At 34.1% G+C, this 27,259-nt stretch overlaps 5 protein-coding genes across 9 annotated transcripts; 3 read left to right on the top strand and 2 right to left on the bottom strand.

The window, feature by feature from the left end:
• Positions 1-5,323, top strand: LOC117793417 (sentrin-specific protease). Of its 2 annotated transcripts, XM_034633728.1 has the most exons (8): positions 1-100; positions 504-1,243; positions 1,313-1,404; positions 2,481-3,345; positions 3,735-3,908; positions 3,970-4,168; positions 4,245-4,871; positions 4,905-5,323. In XM_034633728.1, exons 2-7 carry the CDS (start codon positions 624-626, stop codon positions 4,857-4,859), a joined length of 2,565 nt encoding a protein of 854 aa, XP_034489619.1. In that variant the 5' UTR covers positions 1-100; positions 504-623; the 3' UTR covers positions 4,860-4,871; positions 4,905-5,323. The 2 variants fall into 2 exon arrangements, with proteins under 2 accessions (XP_034489619.1, XP_034489618.1); XM_034633727.1 differs by having other exon boundaries at positions 4,245-5,323.
• Positions 5,324-11,153: 5,830 nt separating this feature from the next.
• Positions 11,154-15,960, bottom strand: LOC117793627 (high mobility group protein DSP1). Of its 3 annotated transcripts, none has more exons than XM_034633995.1 (6): positions 15,330-15,960; positions 12,241-12,750; positions 12,009-12,167; positions 11,760-11,923; positions 11,439-11,613; positions 11,154-11,357 (listed from the first exon to the last, which is right to left on the bottom strand). In XM_034633995.1, the coding sequence occupies exons 1-6, from the start codon at positions 15,351-15,353 to the stop codon at positions 11,166-11,168; spliced, it is 1,224 nt and encodes a 407-aa protein (XP_034489886.1). In that variant the 5' UTR covers positions 15,354-15,960; the 3' UTR covers positions 11,154-11,165. The 3 variants fall into 3 exon arrangements, with proteins under 3 accessions (XP_034489886.1, XP_034489902.1, XP_034489894.1); XM_034634011.1 differs by having other exon boundaries at positions 12,241-12,726; XM_034634003.1 differs by having other exon boundaries at positions 12,241-12,729; positions 15,330-15,959.
• Positions 15,961-18,842: 2,882 nt separating this feature from the next.
• Positions 18,843-20,340, top strand: LOC117793647 (HIG1 domain family member 2A, mitochondrial). Of its 2 annotated transcripts, XM_034634034.1 has the most exons (3): positions 18,843-18,863; positions 19,327-19,480; positions 19,572-20,340. In XM_034634034.1, exons 2-3 carry the CDS (start codon positions 19,336-19,338, stop codon positions 19,733-19,735), a joined length of 309 nt encoding a protein of 102 aa, XP_034489925.1. In that variant the 5' UTR covers positions 18,843-18,863; positions 19,327-19,335; the 3' UTR covers positions 19,736-20,340. The 2 variants fall into 2 exon arrangements, with proteins under 2 accessions (XP_034489925.1, XP_034489915.1); XM_034634024.1 differs by lacking the exon at positions 18,843-18,863 and having other exon boundaries at positions 19,260-19,480.
• A 486-nt stretch (positions 20,341-20,826) lies between these two features.
• LOC117793487 lies at positions 20,827-23,365 on the top strand. The gene is made up of 4 exons (XM_034633811.1): positions 20,827-20,976; positions 21,433-21,778; positions 22,186-22,498; positions 22,555-23,365. Exons 2-4 carry the CDS (start codon positions 21,441-21,443, stop codon positions 22,870-22,872), a joined length of 969 nt encoding a protein of 322 aa, XP_034489702.1. The 5' UTR covers positions 20,827-20,976; positions 21,433-21,440; the 3' UTR covers positions 22,873-23,365.
• A 337-nt stretch (positions 23,366-23,702) lies between these two features.
• LOC117793455 (calpain-C) lies at positions 23,703-26,719 on the bottom strand. The gene is made up of 2 exons (XM_034633771.1): positions 25,848-26,719; positions 23,703-25,153 (listed from the first exon to the last, which is right to left on the bottom strand). The coding sequence occupies exons 1-2, from the start codon at positions 26,546-26,548 to the stop codon at positions 23,854-23,856; spliced, it is 2,001 nt and encodes a 666-aa protein (XP_034489662.1). The 5' UTR covers positions 26,549-26,719; the 3' UTR covers positions 23,703-23,853.
• Positions 26,720-27,259: the final 540 nt, after the last annotated feature.

The raw sequence follows: 27,259 nt of genomic DNA, 5'->3' as shown, positions 1-27,259 counted from the left end.
ACTCGGTCTTCCCATCTGCACGCTCATTTCGTCAAGCAAGTTTTATTACAAACTTTAAGATTTTTAAATATTGTGTTTTACCATTGATATAAAAAATAAGGTGAGTGCACGCATCAATAGCAACGCAATAATACGCATACACGAATTTAACACATTTAAGTCGCTGATAGCGCAGACTACAAAAATGTCGGCGTCGGCATAGCGTCAGCCGGCATTAAATTGTTGGGCAATTAAGTTCGTTTGCAAATAAATATAAAGTGCGCGTGGCAATTGCAAATGTTGTCCATTTGTAGAATTGTGTGTTGGATAAACAAAACATATGCATTGCATGCATGCATTGCATTTAATGCGTGTGTTGTGAAATTGCCGCAGCAAAAGCGGCGCGCAAATGGCGGCGGCCATGTTAAAGGCGACAGATGACAACGACAGTGACAGTGACAATGATAGTGACAACACTGGCAATTAAAGTTTCTTGCTATTATATCTTTCTTTTACACTTGCAGTTTGTCCATCACACCTATTGGCACACTGAGGGCAGTGTGCAAATTGCAGCCAATATACTGCCCAGTCGAGTAACTGTGGCGGCCACCGGACTAAACTGGCATCCGGAACATGCATTGTCGATGGTGAACGGAATTGGGCTGCCGCATAGTTGTGATTCTGCTGTTCATGTGACAAACGGTGTTGGACCATTTTCTTCAATATCTACACAACATACACAACAGCAGCAGTTGCTTATAGACAACATAAACAATTGCAATCGACAACAAGTAGACTACGATTACACACAACAATATTCAGTGACATTTCCCATCACTGAACTGGAACAGCGTGAGACGCTTAATCTTGATTTCAACACTCCAACACAATCATTACCGGATCGACGTCTGGAAACCATACAACGTGCCTTGGACTTGATTTACGAGATCTTCGAGAATCTGCAACCGGACAGACTGTTGGACATTCTGCTGCTGCAGCGTAAACTGAACGATGTACGCGATTATCTGTTAGCTGAAAGTCAAGAAATATCGCCGGCATTCAATACCGCTTTGCTGCTAAACGAGCTCGATCAAATATTAACTGCGGTATCCTCCAAAATCGATAGCGCAATCTCAAATCACGATTCGATGGGATTTGATCTGTTAAGCAAGATTCGTCACTGGTTTCTGCCGGCCGGACGAAACAACGCCAAGGATTCATCCAATCCTTCTGTCGACGAAATTGAATCTAACCGCAAGCGCTGGTAATGCAAAGAAAATTTCATATATTTTGTAATATAAATTTTATATATTTATTACCTTAACCCTTCTAGCCATCAAAGTGGAAGCAACGAAGCCACAGCAGAACGTCTGATTAAATATCGTCGAGTGGATAACACATTTCCCAAATATATGCCGAATGACGGTGAGCATTATGACTTTAAGTAGGGATTTAGATCCAACAAGCAACTATAATTCATTCAGAATAAAGTAGCTAAAAATTGCTCTACAATATATATATATATAAATGTCAAAGAAGAATATTCCAATTCCTGAAATGTTATTAAATGGAGCTTATAATAAGAAACTACAAATCATAGATTAGGATTTAAAAATCAATGTTTTTAAAATGTATTCTAAGCTAACGACAGTCTTTATTATTGTAAGATAAAATGTAAAATTCATTTACATTACAAATTTTTGAATGCAGTATTTTTCATAACTGCTCAGTGCGAATTCACAATATTCTTTTATTTTCTTAAATATTTCCTTCATTGATATATTCGAATTCCAGCATTACTGTCTTTGTTGTCAGTTGTAATATCAAAAGAAAGAATACATAGATTTTCTCAAACCTAAGAGTATTAAACTTATCGGGCAAACCTTAAAAGTTCTTTTTTTTTTAAATTAATTTTATAATAAGCATTTCTTAAAATTTTCGTGATTTTTGCATTATAAAATGTCTAAGCTTAGTTAAAACAAATATAAGTTGGGCTTAAAAATTTTAAAACCTGAAATTTATGTTCTGCAGTTATCGCAAAAATTCAAACGGTTCATGATATGATTTTATGAAATTAAAAATATTAATGTCTTACTTGTTAAAAAAAGGTTTTAATGTTAAAAAAAAAGATATATATATAAAGAACGACACCTTAACATCATAATTGAATTGAATTTATTATTTTATTATCTGTACAATAAAAAAGTTACATATGTCTCGGCTACGGTTTCCAATTTCAATCAATTAATACCGGATAACTGTTCCGGTTAACATTTTAATCCCTGACTATTTATTTTTTCAATTTATTAACTTAAAATTTACTTATTATTTTATAACTTTTTTTATTTAGACTAAAAATTAAAAAGAGCTTAACTTAGATTTTATTATGCAAATCAACAAATAACATATATTTAATAATTTATATAAACCCTGTATAAGTACAGGGTCTCTGTTTATTGGTTGTACCTAACTTATAAAACTTGTCATATATATATTTGCAGTGGATGACTACAGCCACATGGCGGATCCCAAGCAGCGAAAGGATCAGGATAGCAATACTGCAATGCAATGTCAGCCCCAAAAGCGTCTTTCGATATTCAGCGCGCCACAGACGCGTCAAGTCCGCGTCCGCAATAATCAAACAACGGCAATCGATCTTTCCGACTGTGAGGAACAGGAGCATAGTGAGAGCAATATGTATCAAGCGTTTTCCGATCGACTCGGCGTAGATGTGCCAGGGATGTCGCGTGACTTTGGACGCGTTCCTTTGGCGAGCAGACCACTGTACTCGGATGCAGTGCGCTATAGTATAAATGGTTTTGGAGGTGACCTGAACTATCCACGTCCATCCAGCAGCCCCTCATCATCCGAGGCTCGTTTAAATGGTCATGCCAATCACATTTATGACTCGAGTGCCAACAAAGACAATTTGTTGGCGTTGGAGGATCAGCGCAATGAGCGTAACCAGTATATTAATCTAATCAACAATCTTACCCTGCGCGAGCATGAGCCAACTCCTCGTCGCTCCGTCACAGCTCGTGGCAATGAGAAGCCGCCAACTCCACCAGGTCTGCAGCGTATCAGCGATAGTGCCGACGATTGGCTACGCGGCCTCATTAAGAACAAGCCAGAGCCGGAGCCACGTGCACAATTTAATTTTAACCGCTCCGAGTACTCCAAGCTGTTAGACAGTAAATCAAGAAACCAATATGAACAACAACATACACCAGCAATTGCTAGGAAACCGCCTCCAGAACTTGTCAAGTGCTACAACATCGACAGCAGCGTCTCCGGCATAAGTTTTGGTTGTGAAAAACCGGTGATTACTATCACGGACGACGATCATTATGGAAACATTACCAATAAGTGAGTTACTCCCACACATGATGCAATTATAAAGTTGGAATCATAAGAGTGACGTTGAAATTATTATTAATATTATTAATTTCACCATGGACGAAACGAGTTCAGTTTGCTGATGCTTTGAAAATGAAATGAAAGCAAAACGTCATGGGAAAAGCAAAGTGACATTTGCTGTCATAATATTAAAGTAAAAACCTTTTAGAAGAAGTTTTAGGGAATACAAATCAGATGGTATGCTTCGATAATTTTTTGTTTTAAAGAAAACTTAAGCCTTCTAAATATAATACATTGTTGATATGGAGCCCAGTTTAGAATATAATATTGTGAAATGCTGTCAAAACTATGTTTATAATTTGTATAAGCATTAATTTAAATTTGTTGTTTTGCCATAGATCGCAATTGGTTGCGCAGTCGTCGGCTTTGATATCCCGTCCGTTGACCAAGGCATTGCAGCAGCGTCAAAGCACATGCATATATTTAGACGATAACTATGCAATGGTCTTTAACGAGAAATGTGCACGTGCCCATGAGCAGTCGAAATTAGCCAAGCAATTAGTTCTTGAGGAGTAAGTATGGCCGATCACATACCCAATGGAACTGTCTAATGTCTAATGTTGTCCCAAACAGAGCTAAGAAAACAACCGAAGACCGTCGTTCCTATGAGCAACAGTTGCGTGAAAAGCTGACCAAGCGACGTCTCATTGGCAGAAGCATATTACTCGTGGACTCGTTTTTAACAGCGGAGGATGCCGAGCCCGAAATTCTGCCATTCACGGAAGAACATCAACAGCGTTACAATGAGCTTGTCCATGGCCCGGCCCAAATGGTAAGCAATTAAATTTGAATCTATCTGTCTCTTTTCTTCACCACTATATCGCTATCTCTCTCTATTTGCTGTTTAGGTACTTGTTTCCAAATTCAGTCTGAACATAACACGCAATGACATTCGCACACTGATAGGCAGCTGCTGGCTAAACGATGAGATTATTAATTTCTATATGAATTTAATCACCGATCGTTCTCAGAACAAGCAGGGAAAATTGCCAAGTGTTTATGCAATGAACACATTCTTCATACCGCGCCTCTTGCAGAACGGTCACAGCGCCGTGAAACGCTGGACCCGCAAAGTTGATCTATTCAGCAAGGATATTATTCCAGTGCCAGTTCACGTTGGCGGTGTCCATTGGTGCATGGCCATTATTCACATGAAGAATAAAACAATTCGCTATTATGATTCAATGGGCAAGCCCAACCAGATGGTGTTGAACGCCCTGGAGACGTACTTGCGTGAGGAGTCGCTGGACAAACGTAAACTGCCATTTGATACCAGTGATTTTAAGATTGAGAATGTGCAAAATGTACCACAACAGACAAATGGCAGCGATTGTGGTGTCTTCAGTTGCATGTTCGCCGAGTATATAACACGCAACAAGCCGCTCAACTTCTCACAGGAGCACATGGAATACTTCCGCAAAAAGATGGTGCTTGAAATCTGCAGTGGCGAGCTCTGGATGTAATGTTCCCTACACAACAAACATTTTATATATATATATAAAGCAGATAATGTCCTTATCATTCATAAGTTAAAGTAGACCTTCGAAGTTCTTTAAAATAATTTATTTATTATGTCGAGGGCGCGAGAAATAGCCAACGTCGTCTATAATTAATATTAGTTAATCTTAGCATATACAGTTCTTTCACCATTTCTTTTTGAAACATTTTTTTTCCATCGTCACGGGTTTACAACAAATACACATGATACCATACTAAACCATACCATACATAGCAATGAAAAATTCAAAACAATACTCAGTTCTGTTTGCTTTTTCTCTCCGTGTAAGTAATTGCGGTGTACTAAAGTTTAGCATTTAAGCCATCAACTTAGATATACATAGCAAGAGATACAATAAAACTACAACAAACTCAATAAACTACTATTGTAATAACGTCAACCCGTGTAATAAATAAAGAAACAACACAATCTTTTATTTTGAACAGTTCTGGCGCAAAACCAGGGAATAACACCGGAACCGGTACCGTTAACCGAAACTAACCGTTTCATTTTTAGTACCGGAACTGAAACAGTAACTGAATGAAAATTCTCTGTCAAGAGCCGAATTCCGATACGTTTGTCCCGGTACGGTGGTGGTAAAGTTGCTAGGTCAAGGAGTTGTCCAACTTCCAACTGTCATAACTTGATCAAAACTGAATAGATTTTCAAACGGAATGTCATTTTGATCATGACTTGGCCTCTAAACTCATTCTGTATTAAATTTTTATTCATTTAGAAATTTTTAATATTTTGTACCAAGATTCGAATTCGATGGTAAGGGTCCCCCCTTTGAAATTTCGAAAATTCAAAATTTTAAATCTCAAGTTTTCACTTTTAATCAACTCCTTATATCGTAATTAGTATAAAACCACATTTTAAACTTAATTCTAAAAGCTTTCATTTTTTTGTAAAAAATCATGTGAAATTGAACAAAAATTTGGACTTGTAAAATGGCTAAATCCGCAGTCTGACCAACTTCAAACTGTCATAACTTGATCAAAACTGAACCGACTTTCAAGCGGAATGTCATTTTGATCATGATTTGGCCTCTTTATTCATTCTGCATTTAAATTTTTTTCATTTAGAAAATTTAATTATTTTTGACCAAAATTCAATTTCAATGCTAAGGGTCCCCCCTTTGAAATACCGAAAATTAAAAATTTAAAATCTCAATTTTTCACTTTTAATCAACTCCTTATATCGTAATTAGTATAAAACAACACTTTAAACTTGATTCTAAAACCTTTCATTTTTTTGTAAAAAATCATGTGAAATTGAACAAAAATTTGGACTTGTAAAGTGGCTAAATCCGCAGTCTGACCAACTTCAAACTGTCATAACTTGATCAAAACTGAACCGATTTTCAAGCGGAATGTCATTTTGATCATGATTTGGCCTCTTAATTCATTCTGCATTTAAATTTTTTTCATTTAGAAAATTTAATTATTTTTGACCAAAATTCAATTTCAATGCTAAGGGTCCCCCCTTTGAAATTTCGAAATTTCAAAATTTTAAATCTCAAGTTTTCACTTTTAATCAACTCCTTATATCGTAATTAGTATAAAACAACACTTTAAACTTGATTCTAAAACCTTTCATTTTTATGTAAAAAATTATGTGAAATTGAACAAAAATTTGGACTTGTAAAGTGGCTAAATCCGCAGTCTGACCAACTTCAAACTGTCATAACTTGATCAAAACTGAACCGATTTTCAAGCGGAATGTCATTTTGATCATGATTTGGCCTCTTAATTCATTCTGCATTTAAATTTTTTTCATTTAGAAAATTTAATTATTTTTGACCAAAATTCAATTTCAATACTAAGGGTCCCCCCTTTGAAATTCCGAAAATTCAAAATTTTAAATCTCAAGTTTTCACTTTTAATCAACTCCTTATATTGTAATTAGTATAAAACAACACTTTAAACTTGATTCTGACACCTTTCATTTTTTTGTAAAAAATCATGTAGAATTGGATAAAAATTTTGACTTGTAAAGTGACTAGCTCCGAAATCTGACCAACTTCAAACTGTCACAACTTAATCAAAACTGAACCGATTTTTAAGCGGAATGTCATTTTAAATATTATTTGGCATTTTAATTTATTCTGCATTTAAATTTTATTAAATTGTTAAAAAAAAATATTTTCCTCTAGATTCGAGTAGATATTGATTTCGATGCTAAGGGTCCCCCCTTTGAAATTTCGAAATTTCAAAATTTTAAATCTCAAGTTTTCACTTTCAATCAACTCCTTATATCGTAATTAGTATAAAACAACACTTTAAACTTGATTCTAAAACCTTTCATTTTTATGTAAAAAATCATGTGAAATTCAACAAAAATTTGGACTTGTAAAATGGCTAAATCCGCAGTCTGACCAACTTCAAACTGTCATAACTTGTTCAAAACTGAACCGATTTTCAAGCGGAATGTCATTTTGATCGTGATTTGGCCTCTGAATACATTCTGCATTCAAATATTTTTAAATTCGCTAAAAAAAAATTTTGTTGCCCTAGGTCTGTTTACTTCGATGTCATATATATAAATCTCTTTTATTATAAAACATCTTAAAATTTTAAAATGTTTCAAAAGTTATTTCGGTACGTACCGGAACCGAACCGTAACCTATATTTGTTTCGGCTTGAATTCCTGCGCTAGACTATCGAAGTTTGCAAAACGATAACAAAGCTTTCGGAACGATTGAAATAGGAACTTGTGCTTTTGACTAGTTCAATTTGAGCACACACAAAATACGCTCTCAGTGTGAATGTGTATCCCATGAAAGATACTTGCGAGAAAAAGACTGTTACCAATGTTCACAAGGCCAATGAGCTGAGTGGATACTGCTTTCTACTTTAATTGTAATCATAGAGCATTTAAATACACATATATAAACTTAGAGCAATTTTTGAACTTGACAACAAAATCCAAATATATCTAACGTTAAACTAACTTTCAGTTAGTCAGCTGAGAGCTTAACTATTGATCGCTATGAACGCTCGAACCCTTGCGAAACTTATCTTACCCAATCTCTTACTTACCTCTTTTTCTGAGCAAATCAATCAGATTTGCAGACCTTTAAATAGGAAACAATTATGTTGATTCTGTACTCGTAACATATGCAGATGTTATGAACAGTATAAAGACTTACTAGTTTCTTAAGTGAATCGAGATTGAAACGCTTTGTTCTACATTCCAATAAAATCTATAGGTTAAGAAATGCTTGAATTCATCAGTAAAATGTTTTTCAAACGCATACTGATTTTTTTTTTAATTTTTAGGTTTACCGATATAGTGTTTTTATTATCATATTTCTTTTTTTACCAATAACAAGTTAAATTTTTAAATCCAATTATTGTGGTAATCTTCATAAAAATACGAGATTAACATTCGTGCTTCACACTTTTTGTGTGAACAAGTCTGATATCTTGTTCTTAAAAGAACTTAAACCAACCATAGGACTGTTATATGAAATGTTTTAGATAGGAGACTAGGAACGTAGAACAATGGGGCATATTCTTTTCGCTCTGGTCGATCGAGCGCTTGTAATATTTTGTTAACAATGTAAATATAATGAGAAAATTATAATTTTTAATTTCTGAAATGGACGCAAAACAAATGTAACGAAATATCTCGAAATTTGCCATCATAAGCGTACATCTAGCTAAATTATATTTATTTTCAACTATTTTTACAGGATTGTGTAAATTCATAGAAAAAAAATTAAATAAAAAAAATTACCTTATTAGCTACCATAGTATTGCTAATATAATTCACTTACATATGTAATCCAGATCTCGTCTTTAATGTGTAAAAAGTTGTATTTCTTTTGTATCTTGTATTTTTTTCAAATATGGTATTATAAAACGAATTTTGGATTTTGGGAAATTATGTATGATACAGAACCGCCGTTGTAGCTAATGCTACGTTCAGAACTTACTAGTACAGTTCGAATACACTAAAAACAAATTATCACTTGGCTAAAAGTTTATTTGTATTAGTTTACTTTCTTATAACAAGCACAGGGAACTGGAATTTTTTTCATATTAAATGGATTTAAGGAGTTACTGTAATTAATAGAAAACTAAAAATATATATTTATATATATGTATTAATCTACACTTCTATGAATATCATCTCGGTGGCGAGTTGTTCTCTGGCAAAAAAAAAAAAAAGTTATGAAAATAATATCTGTACATGCATTTGAGGTATATAACGTGACCATCATCAGGTGTACTGTCTGTACTGTAAAGCAGGCAACATTATGTTACTAATGAATATGCATATGATGTTATTCTTTCCCCGCTTTCTACCACGCTGTCTTCCTCCACCTTTCTCTCTCTCTCTCTCTCTCTCTCTATGTTTTCCTTTCGTATGTGAATAGATTTTTGTGTCACGTCATGTTCTATCTAATATGTACCCACTAGTTTTTACATACGTATTATGTATATGGTTTTTAGGAAGTCTCTCGATATTTATATATATATATAATATATATTCAGATCTCGCTTGAAATACAAGTATATATAATTATATATATATATATATAATAAACGCATGCCACATATCCAATTAAGCCTGCATCAAGAGGTTGCTTTCGCACAATTCGTCTATTTGTGCCATTGTACAATATCAAAAAAGCATAATTTACTCTAATCGTTTATACATATATATACATACATATATGTGTGTCTGTGTCTGTGTGTGTGTGTGTGTTTGTGTGTGTCTCTATGTAACTGAGTTAATTGGCCTGCATAAAAGGATCAGCCCGTATCCTCTCAAGCACCAGCAATACTTTCCTAGTGTACATCTCGTTGCTGAAGCTATTTTACTGTTCAGAATTATTTAGAATCAGCTTAATATAATAAGTTAATGGTTTTAATAATACTTCAATATGTATGTATGTACATGGCCAAGACAACAGGCGTGTGTCAATGTCCGTTATTGTTGCTTTGTTATTATTTTTTTTGTTCCTTTTCTTAATCTTTTTCTCTTTATATAATCGAATATCTTTTTAACAGCCTAAACATACAATTTTATACTCATAATTTATCTCCATCTGTATTCTAATAGGTTCATCATACACAAATCTATCATCCAATTTGGGTTTATGTATTTACACAGAGAAAACAACTCAAATCAAATGCTAAAACAAGTTAATTTATATTAAGAAATTTCTTCCAAAATCGCGTCAAATATAATACAAAAAAAAAAAGGAAAACAAAAAAAAGGTTTTCATATGGATAGTGTAATGGGATATTCCCAGTGGTAAGCCAAAGGCAATACTAGGGTAGGGAATGCAAACATTATTATCCGATGGGCCCGATGAGAATATGTATATATATATGATTTCTATATTTCATTTACTTGTATGATATTGATAAAAAGGTATGCTTTTAAATGCTGACAGTATATTCATTGCGATAATTTAGTTGTTTTTTGTTGTATTCTGAAATAATATGATTAATACATATTTTGTTATGTATGTATATATGTATGTATTTATGTACGTGTGTGTTTGTTGTGTGTTTATGCATGTATTTATATATATACATAATTATGTAGAGAGATATCACCCGCCACTGAGTTAAGTATTTGAAATTATCACGTTTCAATTGAGTAGTTTCAACTCAAATGAGTAAACGCATCGTTATTTAGGTTTCATAATTGGTGAATCATCTAACTTTAATAAATGGGGAAATATGTACCAATATACGTAATATGTATATACACATATGTTATGTATGTTTGTTAGTGGTAACGTTTTTTTCTTTTTTTTCTTTTTTCTTTCTTTCTTTTCGTTTTTGCTGAGAATGACATGATGAACTTCTTTCACTTTATAAAATAATTCGTTTTCTTAGTGTTTTAGGAGAAACTTATGATTGAAGCACAAAAATAAGATTTGCCGACAGATTAATGTCATTTTAATCTAACCATATACTTATTATTATTATCTTCTTAAAATAAAACTTATAAAAGGTTTCTTTGTGATTTTCTCCTTCAGTAATTCATGGAAATTTGATTACTTATTATTAAAAAAAAAAATTAATATTATAATTATTTTTATATATATATAGATATATATATATTTTTACTTATACATATACATATATGTATATTTATCAATATATACTTGTGTGTGTGTGTATATATATGTATATTCAACACTCGCAAGTTAACCTGACAATAGATTAACCAACGATCTTATGATTCCTTGTTCGTGATGACCAACGATAGGTTATAAATAGTGAAGAGTATTTTACTGCTAAACCTATTGATTCTCGTCATCATCACCGTCACCATCATCATCGTCATGTTGCTCATCCAGCTGCTGGTGTTGTTGTTGGGCAGCAGCTGCTAATAACGCTGCTTTCTGCACTGCTTGTGCCTGCGCCTGCAGCGACGCTTGCATTGAGGGCGCTGACATGGCAATTTTCCCGCTTGTCTTGTACTCGGTCATTTCCTACAATTCATAAATAATTATAATCAATAAATATTAGAATCTTGAATATCATCATGTTTATCATTAATATGTAATGCTTACCCTTTCATATCGTGCCTTATCCCGCTCTGCCATCGATTCGTATTTTTGCTTCACTTCGGGATCAACATCGGACCATTTGCGGCCAAGCTCTTTGGCAATATCACCAACACCGAATTCGGGATTCAGAGCCTTCACTTTATTTCTTTCATCATTGCAGAACCAGAAGAACGCAGACCTAATTAATGAAATTCAAAGCCAATTAATAAATTGTTGTTATCCTTTTATGACGAGCAACAAAAAATGGCAAAGATACATATATTTTATATATGATAAATGATAGATTTAATGTTATTGTTAGTATAGATTTTGCTACGAACTCACAATGAACGTTTTGGCGCATTTGGGTCCTTGATCTGTTTTCTTTTCTTGCCGCGTCCCACAACTGCACCCTTGGGCGGTACATAGTTCTGCATTTCCGTCTCGTACCTCTGCTTGTCTTTTTCAGCCATTTCATGGAAGCGTTTCTTCTCCTTATCGACCATTGTCTAAATACAAAGAATTCAAAGAATCAATTAGCATTGCTCATTAATTGGGATTCCCAATAAATAGAGATGTCGCGACGTTACATACCTTCCATCTCTCAGCACATTTTCGGGAGAATTCGGCAAATATCACCGTCTCATCGGGATGCTTCTTTTTGTGCTCCTCTCTGCATGTTTGTACAAAGTATGCATAGGCGGTCATTCGGCCTCTGGGTTTCGCATCAGCTTTTCCTCTGACCATTGGGCTCTGTGCATAAATAAATGGACAAATTAATCAAGTTCCTTTTTCAAGGATTTAAATGTTTATTCAATCAACTTACACTGGCTGAGTTGATGACATTTTGTTGCTGTTGCTGTTGTTGCATTTGTTGCTGTTGCTGCTGTTGTTGTTGCTGCTGCTGTTGTTGCTGCTGCTGTTGCTGTTGCTGCTGCTGTTGCTGCTGTTGTTGCTGCTGCTGCAACTGTGCAGCTGTGTTGGCATCCACCTGACCCTGATTGGCAGCCGAGTACCACCATTGGGAGCCAGGAACTGCAGCGGCTGCTGCCGCTTGTGCCATATTTAGACGGTAATCGTAGCCGGTGGTGGCCGCATTCGATGTGGCAACAACTTGTGCCATTGTCGTGGCCGGATTGGGGAAACTACTCGCCATTTTGTATGTAAATAGCTGTTGGGTGCCAACGCCGGCCGTGGTATTGGAGCTATTTTGATGCGCCTGCTGTTGATTCTGCTGGACAACTACTTGATGTTGTTGCAACTGTTGCTGTTGTACTGCAGCCGCTTGTTGTTGTTGCTGCGCAGCCAGTTGCTGCTGATAGTGTTGAATTGTTTGCTGATCAATAGTTTGTTGTTGTGGTTGTTGTTGTTGTTATGGTTGTGTATATGTATATGTTCATGTATATGTATATGTTTATGTTTTGGTATTTGAGTGTGCATTTGAGTGAGTGACTGGATACGAGGCCAAATCGAAAGACTTTTAGACTTTTACATCATTAGAGTAAGAAACAATTTGAAAAAAAAACAAAACAAAAACAAAACTGAAACATCTCTCACAATGGCATCGCTCACCAATCACAAACTCAGATATTTCTAATACATTCATCAAAATTGGGTTAATTGATCATTTATAATTATTATTCAATTTGCATACATGTATAATCATCATAATATTTTTAAATACGATAATATCAACAACCCAATTTGAAATGCCAACAACAAATTCACATACATATCAATGCAGAAACAGAACTGACCTATCTTGCTTATTGTTCACATACATATTAATGTATATATACAGACGTGACTAATTCATTATTGTTGTGTACTATCAAGTTTATAATTTATAAACTGTAGGAAAGCAACAACCTGATATTTCTTTCAATTATTTAATTGACTTGCACTTTTTTTTACATTTTAAGATAATACATTTTAACATACATAAATGATAAGGCTCATTAAAAAAATGTTTATAAATGTAGTGAAAATCAACTTGATTTGATTTTAGTCGACTTAAGCTATCGTATAAACTTGGCCTACGTAATGGGTACAACAAAAAGTGAGAGAAGTCACAGATCATGCAAAATTACTATTGGCTTTTGGCGCCAAAAACGATCAACTCTCGCTATCGCTGTCACGCTCACTAGAGCTTATATGAATACCACACACACTCACACACATGCACGTATGCAATGTACATACATATGTACGAAAATATTGAGTGAATAGCACGCATGAGCACAAGCTCAAAATGGAAGGAGTTGTTGAAGGAGTAACATCTGCGATGCATGTTTCATTTCTCAATGGTTCCATTCAGATTTATCAAAAGTCCAACACGCTACGTTTTCTTATTAGCAATTCTTGCGTAAAATATGTAAACAAGTTGTTATGTATATGTACGCATGAAAACAAACATGTGCATTAACATGTATGTATGTATGTACAATAAACAAAAACAATGCATTGTTTTGTTAGCGATAGTCAGCTGTTTGTGATTCTTTTTTTTTTTTGTATTCAAAGCGTTGACTGTGAAACGCAACAAATGGAAATGGGTTTTTTAAAGTCAGTCACGTTTGTAATAAAGAGCAGGTTCATTCAGTTCATGAACCAGTTTATGGACTTGTCTTTTATTCTCTTTATTATGCCAGGGGTGTCTCAACTATTCATGCAAATAATAAAGGCAACACTGGTAAATCATACAAAAGCACAAACATAGAGGTAATATATTTACATTCGTATGAATTTGTAAACTTTAGTGGTACACATAATGATATAAAATATATAATTATGATGTAAAAACATACATATGTCAGCATATATGTATATATTTACGTGCGTACACTTGTGGAAATAAAATGTACATACAAAACTAAAAACAAAATGGTTGTGCAAAGAGAGAGAAGAGAACTGACAAAGCATTTCGAGTTTATGCACACACACATACAAAGTAGTAGTTGTAGTTGTCTTCTTATAGCGAGAGAGACACACAATACAAAGAGAATTCGCATGGGGCACATGTACGTATGTACATATATTAATAAGTATGTATGTATGTATATACAGCCAATTTCAGATTACGCAAGCTTTGATGTTGTCTGCATATTCAAGTTTTCATGTACATATGTATGTACATACATACATAGCTTATGCATACATGTGCCTGTATGTGTACGTATCATGCACACATACACAGCTCAATGTTTGTTTGTGTTTGTGTAGCATTTTTAATATCGAGGCACATGTCATTTCCAATTTTATATTGTTAAATATACATTTGTTGATATGCAAATACACATGGTTCGACTTGTAAGCAATTTCTCATGTGTTCTAAATTAACAACACCATATGTACGTACATATATATCTACATACATACGTATGTATGTAAACATCGAAAAAACAAAATAAAATAAAAAATGGCGACCATAGATGCGCACGCAAAATAAAATTTTGCTTGTAAGTATATGTACATACATATTTAGTATTTATATATGTACGGATGTATGTATGTATGCATGGCGTCGCTGTTACACATAAGTATGTATGTATGTCTGCATATATAGTATATACATTCATGCATATGTACATTAAGTTTCTTTCTGTACATCTTTTCGTATGCACACATACATACATATGTACATATGTATGGCCATTGTAAAATTTCCATACTCTCTCATGCGTCGCATACATATGTATGTGTGTATGCATGTATTAAAGCACAACGTATATAACAATTTAAGTAGTGCGTGTTTGCAAATTCAATTTGTTGTTGGCGGGAAAATTGTTTAACTCTGTAAACTAACAAATAGCTGAATAGTTTGTGCAAAGATATGTATGTATGTCTGTCTGTATGTCTAGTTGTGGGTACATATGAATGTATGTACATATGTACATGTGAATGTGCACTTAAGCTTACCTGAATTTGATGAAAGTGTTCCATGTTTTTAGCCGAATTGAAGATCGTATCGGGGGACGAGAGGGGGAATTCAGTTGATTTCAACTTTGTTAATAGTTTGATGGATTATTTGTATATTTTATGCAACTATGTCCTCTTTTTTGCTTGCACTGCACACACCACAAATTCAAATTCAATGGATTAAATAAGTTGAAAGCCAGTTTCAACTAGCATTCGTTTATTCTACGTTTGTATGTTTGTATGTTATATTGATTATTATACATATGCATGTATGTACGTTTGTAAGTAAGACGAAGGAACAAAACGGAGTCAGACGCCAAACGGTAATTTGAAAATGTTACCGATTCTTACGATGCGGTATTAACGTAACAGCGAACGTAACGTAACGCAACGCAACGCGAGTTTTAAAGTTTGTGCTTCTGTTTCTGTTGTTGCTGTTGTTGTTATTATTGTGTTGTTGTTTGTTTTTAGTTAGTAAAAAATAAACAAACGACGCCACAAACGCAGCAGCTTTGCTTTATTGCAGTTATATGTGTTTTTGTTGGTAGTTTGGTATCAATGCGGAAAAGATGAGGTTCGCGCGCCGCTCGCTTGATTGAAAACACACACAGAGAGAGTACCAACAACGAATGCAAAGGCTATTGAATTGAATAGCCGTCTCTGCCTTACTGTGCTTCATAGCCCAGCCTGGCTAGCGCCAGACTTGTGTATGCGTTGAGTGCGCAACTGTGTGTTGTCTGTGTGCGTTTGTGTGAGAGAGTGAGAGAGCGCGAGAGAGCGAAATAAGCAAATGAGTGGCGGGCGGCATGCTCTGAGTACAGTTTACTGAGCACACTTTCTCTCCTGCTGCCCAATGAGTGTTCAGTGTTGAGCGTGTGTGTGTGTGTGCGTGTCTGTGTGTGTGTATACACGTGGTGGAGGGAAACACCCAGTAAAACCCGGAGCAACGTGTTCCGCCAAGCAATTCCTTCTGGCAACCTTATGATTCATGCAAAATGAGTAGTATATGGCTTGACAGGGTGCTAAAAGAGCTCAAAATAGCCTTGCAATAGGAGTACGTTGCATTTGCTGACTTTGGAAGGCTAAACGCCAGGTCTTTCAAAACGTTCGCTGCTCTGCTATGTATTTTGCCACGCCCTCGCCTTCGCAAAGACAGGCATAAACTCTGTTAACTACCACGAAACAGCGGGCATAGCATAATTAGCGCAATTTTTACAGTTTTTTCTTTTTGTTTCTTTCATTCTTTTGTGGATGATCTTCATATACTTGTAATTTTTCTATCGCAAAAAAGAAGAAGCTGCCGTCGAGTGCGCACGTGTTTGCAAAGTGATTGTGAAATATGAAAACTTGGAAAAATATTACTTTACATCGTGTAAGTATAAAAATAGAGTAATTTCTTTTGTATTTATTTATTTATATTTATACTATAATATTTTATTTATTTATTTAGGAGCCGTCAAGTATATGATTTATGTATGTAAAAATACGTAAAAATGCGTGGTTCGACTTTATATTGAAATGTAAGTACGAGTAGATACTATTTTATGTAATACAGAGTTTAATTCTTAAAGTAATTAATTTTTTCATTTCTTAAAGTGTGGATGCACGCAAAACCAACCGACGCCTTTGGAATAGAAAAACCGAACCAAGACAGAGACAACGCACTGGGGGGAATATATACTATTTATAGATTTAAATATAAATATTTTCATTATGTTATTATTTATATATCACATTTGTCTAAGCAAATATATATGCATTTTCAATATTTATTGTTTTTTAATGTACGTTGCTTATTCACTCCAAAGCAATGCCTTTTGGAAGCATTATGTTCGTAGCGAACGCCGCTGGCCTGCTCTACTGCCTTCTACAAGAAGGCCTTCTGCAACGTTGTTATTGGAAATGGGCGTTGGAAAGGGAAATGGGCGTTAACAGAGCCATAACAGAAGCCCTGCCAAACTACCTTGCAATGCTACCCTTCTTTCAGCGTTTCACCCCTGTATAATAGCGAATGGAAAACGTCAGGTTTAGCAACTGCTCTTACGTTACTTAAGATGTGGTTTGAAGTTACTTTCGATAGGAGCCAAGTTTTATTGGGCAGGCCTTATAACATTTTTGGCTTGTTACTTTTTATACAAAGGCTCATACAAACATACATACATGTATGTATGTACACAAGAATGTATTTTGCTTGTATGCATAACTATATGTAAATACTAATATTATTTTTAGGTGTAACTACATACATATGTATGTATGTACATACTTACATATGCTCATAAATATGTATGCAAATATATACATTCGTATGTATGTATGTACGTATCTGTATCTGTTCATCTGCTCTTGTTGATCTTTTATAAATTGGTGTGTACATACATACGTTCATATGTATGTTTGGAATCATAAACATACCTTCATACATATGTATAAACTTTCCGTACAACATGAAAACAAGCCAAAAGGGTTCGCACATACATACATATTAACAAATGTAAATGCAAAAGAAACGAACATACATACATACATATGTATGTATAAATAAGTTAGTGTAATAATATATGTACATACATACACACATAGATACAGACAGACAGACAATTACATTTACTTGCATGTATGTACAGATGTACATGTACGTTTTAATGTACATACACAAGATTGTACATATGTATGTATGTATGTATGCATCCCCATCCCATTCCAATAATACACTCACAATTATATGAATGTATGCGTTTGTTTTTCGCCTCCACACAAACACAAAAAAATGCATGTATTGTGTATAATATACACACACAATGATATGCTCGCTACATACACATGTTTCATTTTGCGTTCCTCGTCTGACTGTACTTCCCAACTCTCTCAGTTTATAAAGAGAGCAACATTGTTGGAATAATGCAGCTGTGTGTGAACGTGTTAGTGAGGTCAGAAATACCCAGCACACAAATTTTCTTCGATTTTATTTGATCATCACAAGGGTGCTTTTAAAACTAAATACATATGTATGTAGACATCCAGATATACTTATGTATTTATATAAATAAATTTTTATTTTCCTTGCAAAATTTAAAAAAATTGTGTTTACATAAAATCAATAATATTTTAATTATTTTTTATATTCAGAAAACTATTTGTATGCAAAAATCAATAAATTAAATAATATATCCTAAGTGTTCATTCATAGATTTGAATATTTATAGGGCTTTTGTATCTAAAAAAAATTGTACGAATGTGTTAACTCGATTATTTGGCATCTATCGGAACACAAAAAAATGAGTTACTTATTGAACAATGCTTTTAAGTTCTTTGCACTTTTTTTTTTAAATTGGCTAACAATAAATAGTAATTTTTTCAGAACTTCAAACTACAGCTTAAATACAGCTTGGTTTTATTTAAATGAATCACAACAATCTGATTAAAATTTTGTGGGTGTTCTGTGATTATGGCATTTACTACAAATAATCTATGTATCCCTGTTTCGTTTTCAGTGTTTCATACCGTGCATGTCATTTGTTCACATTTTGGATTGTAAGCCATCGAATATTTAAAAATTGTTGGTTGAACAATCTATGCGTCGAAGGTTCCATTTAACACAATTTAAATGACGTAGAAAAAATAAATAAATAAAAATAAAAGACTAAATGTTGGAAACGAAAGATTTCATATGCAAAAGTAGTAATCAGCTCCTTTTTATCTTCGGGCATAATAGTGAAATTTTAAAATTTAACTTAAAATTAACTAGTTGAGTCCTTAAACCAATTTTTAACGCAAAATGAAAACAAAATCTAATCTGAATTTGTTTCAGGAATAGCCTTATTGATATTTTAAACAAATGAACAATCGATAATTTTTCACCATCGATTTATTTTTTGCAGCCCTCGCTTGTATGCCTGTAGTGATATGTTTTGTATGATTGTGTGTACCAATGTGTTAATATAAACTGTCGGCGTTAGATCTGGTCTATTGTTTTATAAAAGAAATATATTTAAAGATTTAGGAAATGGCCAACAAATCAGAAATACCTCTTCCATCCGAAGATTTAGATTGGGTGCAATTACGACAGGATTTGGGACCCGTTGTGGAAGTGGAAACAACCAAGGAGAAACTATTGCGCAAAATAAACGAAAACCCTTTGGTGCCAATAGGTAAGTAATAGATAATTTCCCACAATTTTTTTTTTTTGTTATGTAAACACTGAGTGTATTTTCTGAATTTTTTTTATTTGCATACACATAGGCTGCCTGGCTACAACTGCGGCCCTAACAGCTGGTCTATATAATTTTCGCACCGGCAACCGGAAAATGTCACAGTTTATGATGCGCACTCGAATTGCGGCACAAGGATTCACGGTCCTGGCACTGATTGTGGGCGTGGTGATGACATATGGAGATAAAAAATGAAATCATTGAAAACGAAACCAAAAACTTATCAATTACATGTGTATGTAGTGTAAATTAAACGATTCGAGTTGACTTTCTATTACTGCAAAGTTTATACAGCAGCTAATCCTGATTTGACCCACATCGGATTGACTTGCATCATTGTTGTTTAAAGCACTTAGGTGCCATTTAATTATGTTTTTATCTATATTCAGATATGGGAATCAGCTTAAACCGACTTAAATAACTAACATACCACAGAAAGCGAAACCAACAGAAAATCTCCCAATTATCCATACATTTTTGAGAAATTTTCGGTTGGTTTCGTATTCTGTGGCTCCCCTGTATGATTTGCTAAAGCATTTGTTTGTTATAGCGGTGTAACTCAACTCGACTAAAAAGTCGTGTAAACTTGGTACATTTGAGCATATTCTAAGTAGTATATATATCGGTGTTTTTTTTTTTTTTTTGGAGGTAGTTGACAATACTACTAATTTGTTATTATACTTTAAGATGAGATCTTAAGTGCCTTCCCCAAATATAAGAGTTTATTAATAAAACATTATTTCTTTGTTGAAAACGAGGCGATAATTTAAATAAAAAGGATTAAATATTTTACTATATCATTGCGTTATGTGTATTCATAGTAATGTGAAAATTAGCTGATTCCAGAATGGGTTTTTGGTTTTGTGCTGTTTTGAATATTACCAAAAAAATAATGATTTGGACGAATCAGAAAATCTTCAACAAACTTTATAATATAAATATAAAATTCAAGTGATATGATTTTTAAATAAAAATTGAATTTCACTTTATTATTTCATAATATTTTTATTCATTGTAGATTGAAAATTATAAGTTACCAATCATTCTAATGTTACAAAAAGTCACCACATATTTTATTTTATTTTTAATCTTTATTTTAAATTAGAATTTTTACGGTTCCTGATTTCTACCCTTAGATAAATATTTTCTGAACAATATAATAGAAAAAGCATCAAATGAAAATATCAATTAATTACTCATATATAAATAAAAACTAATTCTTTATCCAAGAATAAAAGAAAATGGATTGTTGGTAAAGAAAGTTTCATGCAAGTATGTGTATTGGCTGGGTGTGGCTAAAGTTACGGGGGTTACTTGTTACCCACATTTATAGGAAGATGCGCGCGCAGAGTTCTCTGGGATTGTGCATATGGCAATTGTATCCAGTACTCAGTTCAAGGTAGTATTTCATCGGTACAGGACGTTATTGGATTAAGGTTTGACAATGTTTTGACAAAAGTTGTTGGCAATTAAACAAGAACTTCAACACGACAGACATATATTAATTTAATAAAAACAAAAAAAAATTTGCAAAAAAAATAAGTAATACAATTTAAAGTTAAAAGTTGATTTGTTTGTTAAATATTGTAGAATAAAATATTATTTTGGGCTGAACAATGAATTAATTAAGCATATAATACATATGTATATTGAATATTACTGCAGTTAATTGACCTGATTTTGTTGAAATTACTTGGAATTGTATGTTATTATATTTTGGAACAAAATACGGAAACAACCCCCAATAACAGTTTGTTGTGGACATGGGGGAATGTGTATAGATAATCGCATACACATGCACAAACACCTTCACCTACATATAATCGTACATTGGCATTTTGCATAGAAAATTCTTGCAGTTATCGAAATTAGAATTTGCAAAATTTTTACAGGTCTTGCAATGAATATATTATTGGGAAATTGTGTTGGAAGTTGCGATCAATTGGCAGGTCCACCTCCGGACTTTATTCTATCGATGCCGCCGCCACCGTTGCCATCATTTTTGATATCAAAGCCAAGGAATATTGATATCTTGTTGCCCTCAAACGAGTCCCAGCCATGTTTTGCGGCCTTCATGTGCGGTCAGAGCCATCAGAGTAATGATAGTGGCAATGAGTTAATGGAATTGGTACGCACCGATTCCAAGAGTCTGGAGAATGTCTGGTTTTTCGTATCATCCTGTATTGGCATCTTTGTGCTTGGTTGTTTTCTCGCCTTAATTGTCATCAGATGCAGAGAGTAAGTTTCAAATTACATTTTATTTTTGAAATACCGTTTTGATTTCGGTTTACAAAAAAAGGTTATAAAAATATTTAAAATATGTTCAAAAAAAATTCTTTGATTTTAAAACAGATAGATCAATATTCAAACTTAAAATCAAGTTATTTTTAAAAATAATAATTGAATTTAATGCGTCTAAAATGTATTGGTGATTTCAGTTTGATTAATTTGAAATTTTCGTTTAGTATTATTGTAATTTTTTTAATAACCAAAGATTTTTATACTTTTATTATTTTATATCTTTTTTATGCTTTCAGTTTTAGATTAAAAAAGATATATATAATTTGTTTAAATTGTTAAATATAATTTTTTAATTACTTGTCGACGTTAAAATAATACCTATTTTTCTAAATATATATTTTTAGCACCTTTTTCTCGTATCACGATGCAAATATTAAGCAGACTGCAATCAATGCCTTGGGAGAGGCAACAAAATCGAATGCTTTCACTTCAGGCGGAATACTTTATCCGTGTGCCACGGCCAACAGTCGGGATCTGTTGCAGAGTCAGTTGGTCAATGATAGTCGTCTGCTTTGGGCCACCTTAACACCACACGGCACACGGCACTTTATCATTGAGAACTCCCAGGATGGACACTACGAGTCCGTTGACTATCGCAGCAAGGCGCATAATCAAGTTTTCCGTGGATATGCCAAGCAATCGCAATCCTTTGTTAAAGTAAGTGAATATAAATAACGTTCGACATCCAAATTAGAATTAATTTTTATTTCTAGTCGTTTGATAATAATGGCTTTGTTGACTACGACTATGAGGATCCGACACCCTTAATGGATTCCTATCATGATGATATGGACTCTGGTTATCAGGAGCCACATGAGGTCACCGGCTCACTGAAACGATCTCCACTACGCACACTGGGATCGTCGCCCACAGGCAATGATATATCGAATATAGCATCAACCAATTACAATTCGAATGTGGGACCAAGCCTATCATCCAATCAGGCTGGAAACTCTCTATCCATTAGCCGTAAGACAACGCTATCGCGACGCATCAGCGATGCCTCATCCCATAATGGCACATCAATGTAATGCTTATTAGTCAAATAGTCTCTTCATAGTGAGTATCAAGTTATGTAAATTAAACATGGATTACTTGACAAACCAAATGATAAACTGGAAAATGCTGCATTGAGAGAGAAAGTCGAAAAGGCCTGTCGTCCATAAATCAAAAGAGAAAAAGAAAAAAAAATATAAAGAAAAATATAAAAAAAGCTACTCCTACAATATGCAGTATTTATAAACAATTTATATATCTAAGGAAACTACATATAGAGCTCGCATGTTGAATAAGTATAGAGTTGTGTGCTAATTCTTATAACTGCTAAATACTAATATTGAATCACTAAATACATACTAAACAGTATATAAGTACATACTTCATACGATACCATGCCACACGCCATTTGCATCTGGGGAGGATTAACTATTGTATACATAGCATATATTATATCATATGATATTTAAGTATGGTTATGGGAACCTTAAAAAATAATTGAATAAAAATAGTTTTTTTTTTTCCAAATGTCGTTTTGCTATTATTTTCAATATTATTATACAATGCGATTTTAACAACTTATTGATAAATTTATATTTATTTATATAATTTAAGTTTTCGTTTTTTATGTTTAACATATCCCATTAAAAATAAATAATTATAACGAACGTCACATAAATTATAATTTTGTTTCTTTTCGCAATAAAATTAATACAAAAAAATTTAAATAAACAAGATTGTTACAGTCGAGTGTGCTCGACCTGGAGATGCCCTGTAACCAGTTCGACATACATATTTATATACATAAATAAACAGACCGAGCTGCTGCTTTCCCTGTCCACCTCAACATTCTTTCTTGTCATCCTTTGTTTTTGTGGAAAATAAACTGGCGAGAACTTTAAAGTCGCAGAGATTAACGGATTGACGAGCCGACGGACGTGGCCAAATTGCACATGGTTAAAATTCATAATTTTGTCTGTCATATTGCAATAAGTCAAGATTCAAATGGTTTAATTTTAGCAACTTAATATACTTTTGATCCAATCGTGCAGATGCACTTCTATGACATTGACCTGATTATAGTTCTTCAGATGGAACTGATTGAATGCCGTGGTCAGGTGCATTACAGCGGATACAAAGTCGCTGAGTCGTAAAGTGCCATCTTTACGTATATATCGCTGGATAAGGCAGTTCATGATGTCCGTACTGAGCTGGAAACCGATGTCGTATAATGCGTCGCGTAAACGCTCCGCACGTAGAATGCCAGCTTTCTCTTTTGTATAAATTTTGAAAACACCTTGCCATGATTTCAGATTCACCATAAACGTTTTGAACTGTTGGAATGTAATGCGGCCGTTGCCGGTTTTGTCTTGCAGGGCGATCACCTGACGACAGATATCAATATTAGCACATCCCTTAATATAATCATTTGGCAGACATGCCTCCAACAATTCGTGCAGCTCAAAGCAATTTATTGTTTTATTTTCATCGGCCAATTGCATATAAACCGGCTCATATTGGCAAACACTCTTGATCTTTTGGACATTATCGTCGCTTTTCAGTGATGGAAATGGATCGAGTAGAATCATTGTTTGGGTCTCTAAGCACGACAGCCTGAACGTCGATGTTCCCAATATTCTGACCGTAAACTGGGCTTCTTCAGCTGGCTCATATGTTGTTGGCATCAACACATAATGCCCGACATCCAGTTGGGTATGATAGCTGACATGCCGGGTGTTACCATAGTCCGAGTTAAGGAAGCTCACGTGATTCTTGAAGAAATCCTTTTGTAGACATTCGTTCAAACTGTAGTCCCGATTCCACATATACATCGTGAAGCCAATTACTTTGGGCTCGACAGCAGTATGTTGATTCAGTGCTATAACAATATCTTGTTTCTCCTGTATCGATATCATTAGTTGTGGATTTATATGAAAGGATTCATGGTTACGACAACCGCCGGCAGTTACTCCCCTTTTCCATTGTCCTTGATACATTTTCATCTTCCAGTGAAGCGGCCGACCCTTGAGCATTTCCTCTCCACTTGCCGTATCCGAATCCAAATACACAATCTCCAATGTACTAAATGTTTGCACAAAATCATAAAACGAGATCCAAAACTCTCCTAGCTCCAGTTGACCCAGAAGACGACCACGTTCCGTGGCTGAGACACGCTCCCAGGTCTTTGACATTGGTGACCAGTCGCCAACGAAATTGGTCTTTTCTCCAAAAGGTTTCGATGAAAATGTATCCTTGATGCGAATCAATTGCACGGAATCACCCATAACAGTTTCCACTTTATCCAAGCAAGAGAGCCTATAAGGAAATATTAGAATTATTATACATAAATATGGAATTACTACCTTACAAATTCACTTAAAATAAAATTACAAAGCTATAAAAATAACTAAACAGACATCTACAATATAAATAAATTTTTTTAAATTGAAAAAATCTTTTATGTGTTTTTTTAACCATTAAGATTAAGATTTGCAAAGCTTTGCGAGGCCCGCAAAGCTGAGAATAATCAGTTATTAAAAAAGTGTATTACAAAAAATAAATTCATTCTATGGTCCATGAATTTTATGTTATGTTGTACAATTTTTAAACTCTTAATAAAAAATTTCCCACCAAAACTGTATGGTTTTTGTTTTATTTTTGTATTATACGCCTTTATATTAATAAGAAGATCGGTTGAAAATAAACTTTTAGTATGAAAAACTTTGTATTTTTTTTTATTGAAATATTTCAATCAATCCCTCAGATTGTGTATTTGGTACATATTTTAATTTGTTCAATATTCCCAAAAACTATGTGATTTTTCTTGTAAGTTTTAAAATTAAATTGATAACTTGGAATCTTATTCATTGATTTCTACTTTAACATCGTTAAATAAACCAAATTAAATTAAATAAAAAATTATTTGTTCAGTTTTCTAGAAAAATTTGTAAAAATGTGGTATACATTTTAAGGAATTTGGGTTTGTGGTTACACTTATAGGAAGACATACCTGTAGTTCACATTTAGAAGAATCCCATTTGATAGCCTCTCGGTTGTATTTTTTTTCTGAACTGTCGCATTTTTTACGGAGATGCAGGTGACAATGCACGTTGTGACCAGATGATCCTTAAGGGTTTGTGGTCTTATGCTGTCGGCAACAATCGGCATACACTTGACAACGCCACCGAGAAGATCGGTTAATCCGTCGGATCGTGTGCCATACTTAAGGGCCTCATAGGAGCCATGTAATTTGGCAATTGCCTTTTCCAGCAGCGATGCCCAGAAACAATTGGAAGATTGTGGTTGCATGAATGCCAGACGTCCATTGATTGTGGGCAGACGATCATCGACGAGCACTTCCACCCATTCCCCGCACCACCACAGGCGAAAGCGATAGATGCCCAATGATTTCTGCAGTCCCTGATCGGCGGGCACAACGCGATAGAATAAGTTTCGCAATGAATATAATACGCCCAAGCACGATACTAGCCATCGATCGCCCATTTTACCAGGTATAACATCAAATTCAGCATTCTCATTGAGGAACGAGGCCTGTGCATTATTTAATTCGGCAATGCGCTTCCATTGAAATGTGAATGGAGGCGTTTGATAGTAGAATACGGATGATTGTATTGCTGGAAAATCAACATCTTCCCACAGTATATTTCTCGATCTGCAATCACTGATAATTCGCTCATATTTGGATGCCATCTTTTACATTTATTTTATATATTGTCCATATATAAGTGGTTTACATCACTTCGATTCAATACGATTCGATTTACCAACAAATTTTAACAATTTATTGAGCTGTGCAGCTTTAAGTTTTTCAAGTGAAAGTTCAATTTGTTGCTGCTGCTGGCACCTAATCACTGTTGTCAGCTTGGCTATTTTATAGCTATTTTTGGCTATTTTTAGAGCTGATTCGTTAGGAAAATTGCAAAATTCTAACTATTTTTAATATATATTAAGCTGTTTTGCTTTTCATACTTTTTTTAAAACTGTGCAAAAGTGCATAGAAAAATTAAATTTATATGCTTTCCAGCCAGAAGCAACTATTTACCCCCTAAAAAGTTGGCAGCACTGGTGTGGAAGCCCGGTTTTGGCCCAAAAGGCTGCCACCCTCAAAAATTTTCCGATCTGGCAGCATGACTACAATGACAAAAATAGCTTAAAAAATAAATAGCTTTTTCAACATTTCTTTATTTTGTAGCTTTAATTGTTAATTTTCGCAGAATTTTCATTAGAATTATGTTGTTTTTTTTGTTATTTTTCAGCTATTTTTCGGATGATTTTCAGCCAGAAACAGCTAGTTTTCCCCCTACACAGTTGGTAGCACTGCACCTAATCGAAGCCATTGCTCAGATAAATCCATGCTCAAGTTGCGCTTGCGCCACAGAGACAAAAACATGAATGAATGAG

Source organism: Drosophila innubila, chromosome X (genome assembly GCF_004354385.1).
Source record: "Drosophila innubila isolate TH190305 chromosome X, UK_Dinn_1.0, whole genome shotgun sequence".
In the NCBI taxonomy this organism is placed as follows: Eukaryota; Metazoa; Arthropoda; class Insecta; order Diptera; family Drosophilidae; genus Drosophila; species Drosophila innubila.
The sequence above is the reverse complement of the archived record's forward strand: the minus strand, read 5'-3'. Positions and strand labels throughout refer to the sequence as shown.

Coding starts and splice junctions, on each gene's coding strand:
- LOC117793647 (XM_034634034.1), top strand. CDS start 19,336: ATGGCCAACAAATCAGAAATACCTCTTCCATCCGAAGATTTAGATTGG. Junction 19,481..19,571: donor AAACCCTTTGGTGCCAATAG/GTAAGTAATAGA, acceptor GCATACACATAG/GCTGCCTGGCTACAACTGCG.
- LOC117793455 (XM_034633771.1), bottom strand. CDS start 26,548: ATGGCATCCAAATATGAGCGAATTATCAGTGATTGCAGATCGAGAAAT. Junction 25,154..25,847: donor CTTCTAAATGTGAACTACAG/GTATGTCTTCCT, acceptor ATTTCCTTATAG/GCTCTCTTGCTTGGATAAAG.
- LOC117793487 (XM_034633811.1), top strand. CDS start 21,441: ATGAATATATTATTGGGAAATTGTGTTGGAAGTTGCGATCAATTGGCA. Junction 21,779..22,185: donor ATTGTCATCAGATGCAGAGA/GTAAGTTTCAAA, acceptor ATATATTTTTAG/CACCTTTTTCTCGTATCACG. Junction 22,499..22,554: donor AATCGCAATCCTTTGTTAAA/GTAAGTGAATAT, acceptor TTTTATTTCTAG/TCGTTTGATAATAATGGCTT.
- LOC117793627 (XM_034633995.1), bottom strand. CDS start 15,353: ATGGAACACTTTCATCAAATTCAG. Junction 11,924..12,008: donor AATGTGCTGAGAGATGGAAG/GTATGTAACGTC, acceptor CTTTGTATTTAG/ACAATGGTCGATAAGGAGAA. Junction 11,358..11,438: donor ATAAGGCACGATATGAAAGG/GTAAGCATTACA, acceptor TATGAATTGTAG/GAAATGACCGAGTACAAGAC.
- LOC117793417 (XM_034633728.1), top strand. CDS start 624: ATGGTGAACGGAATTGGGCTGCCGCATAGTTGTGATTCTGCTGTTCAT. Junction 3,346..3,734: donor TATGGAAACATTACCAATAA/GTGAGTTACTCC, acceptor GTTTTGCCATAG/ATCGCAATTGGTTGCGCAGT. Junction 3,909..3,969: donor AAGCAATTAGTTCTTGAGGA/GTAAGTATGGCC, acceptor TGTCCCAAACAG/AGCTAAGAAAACAACCGAAG.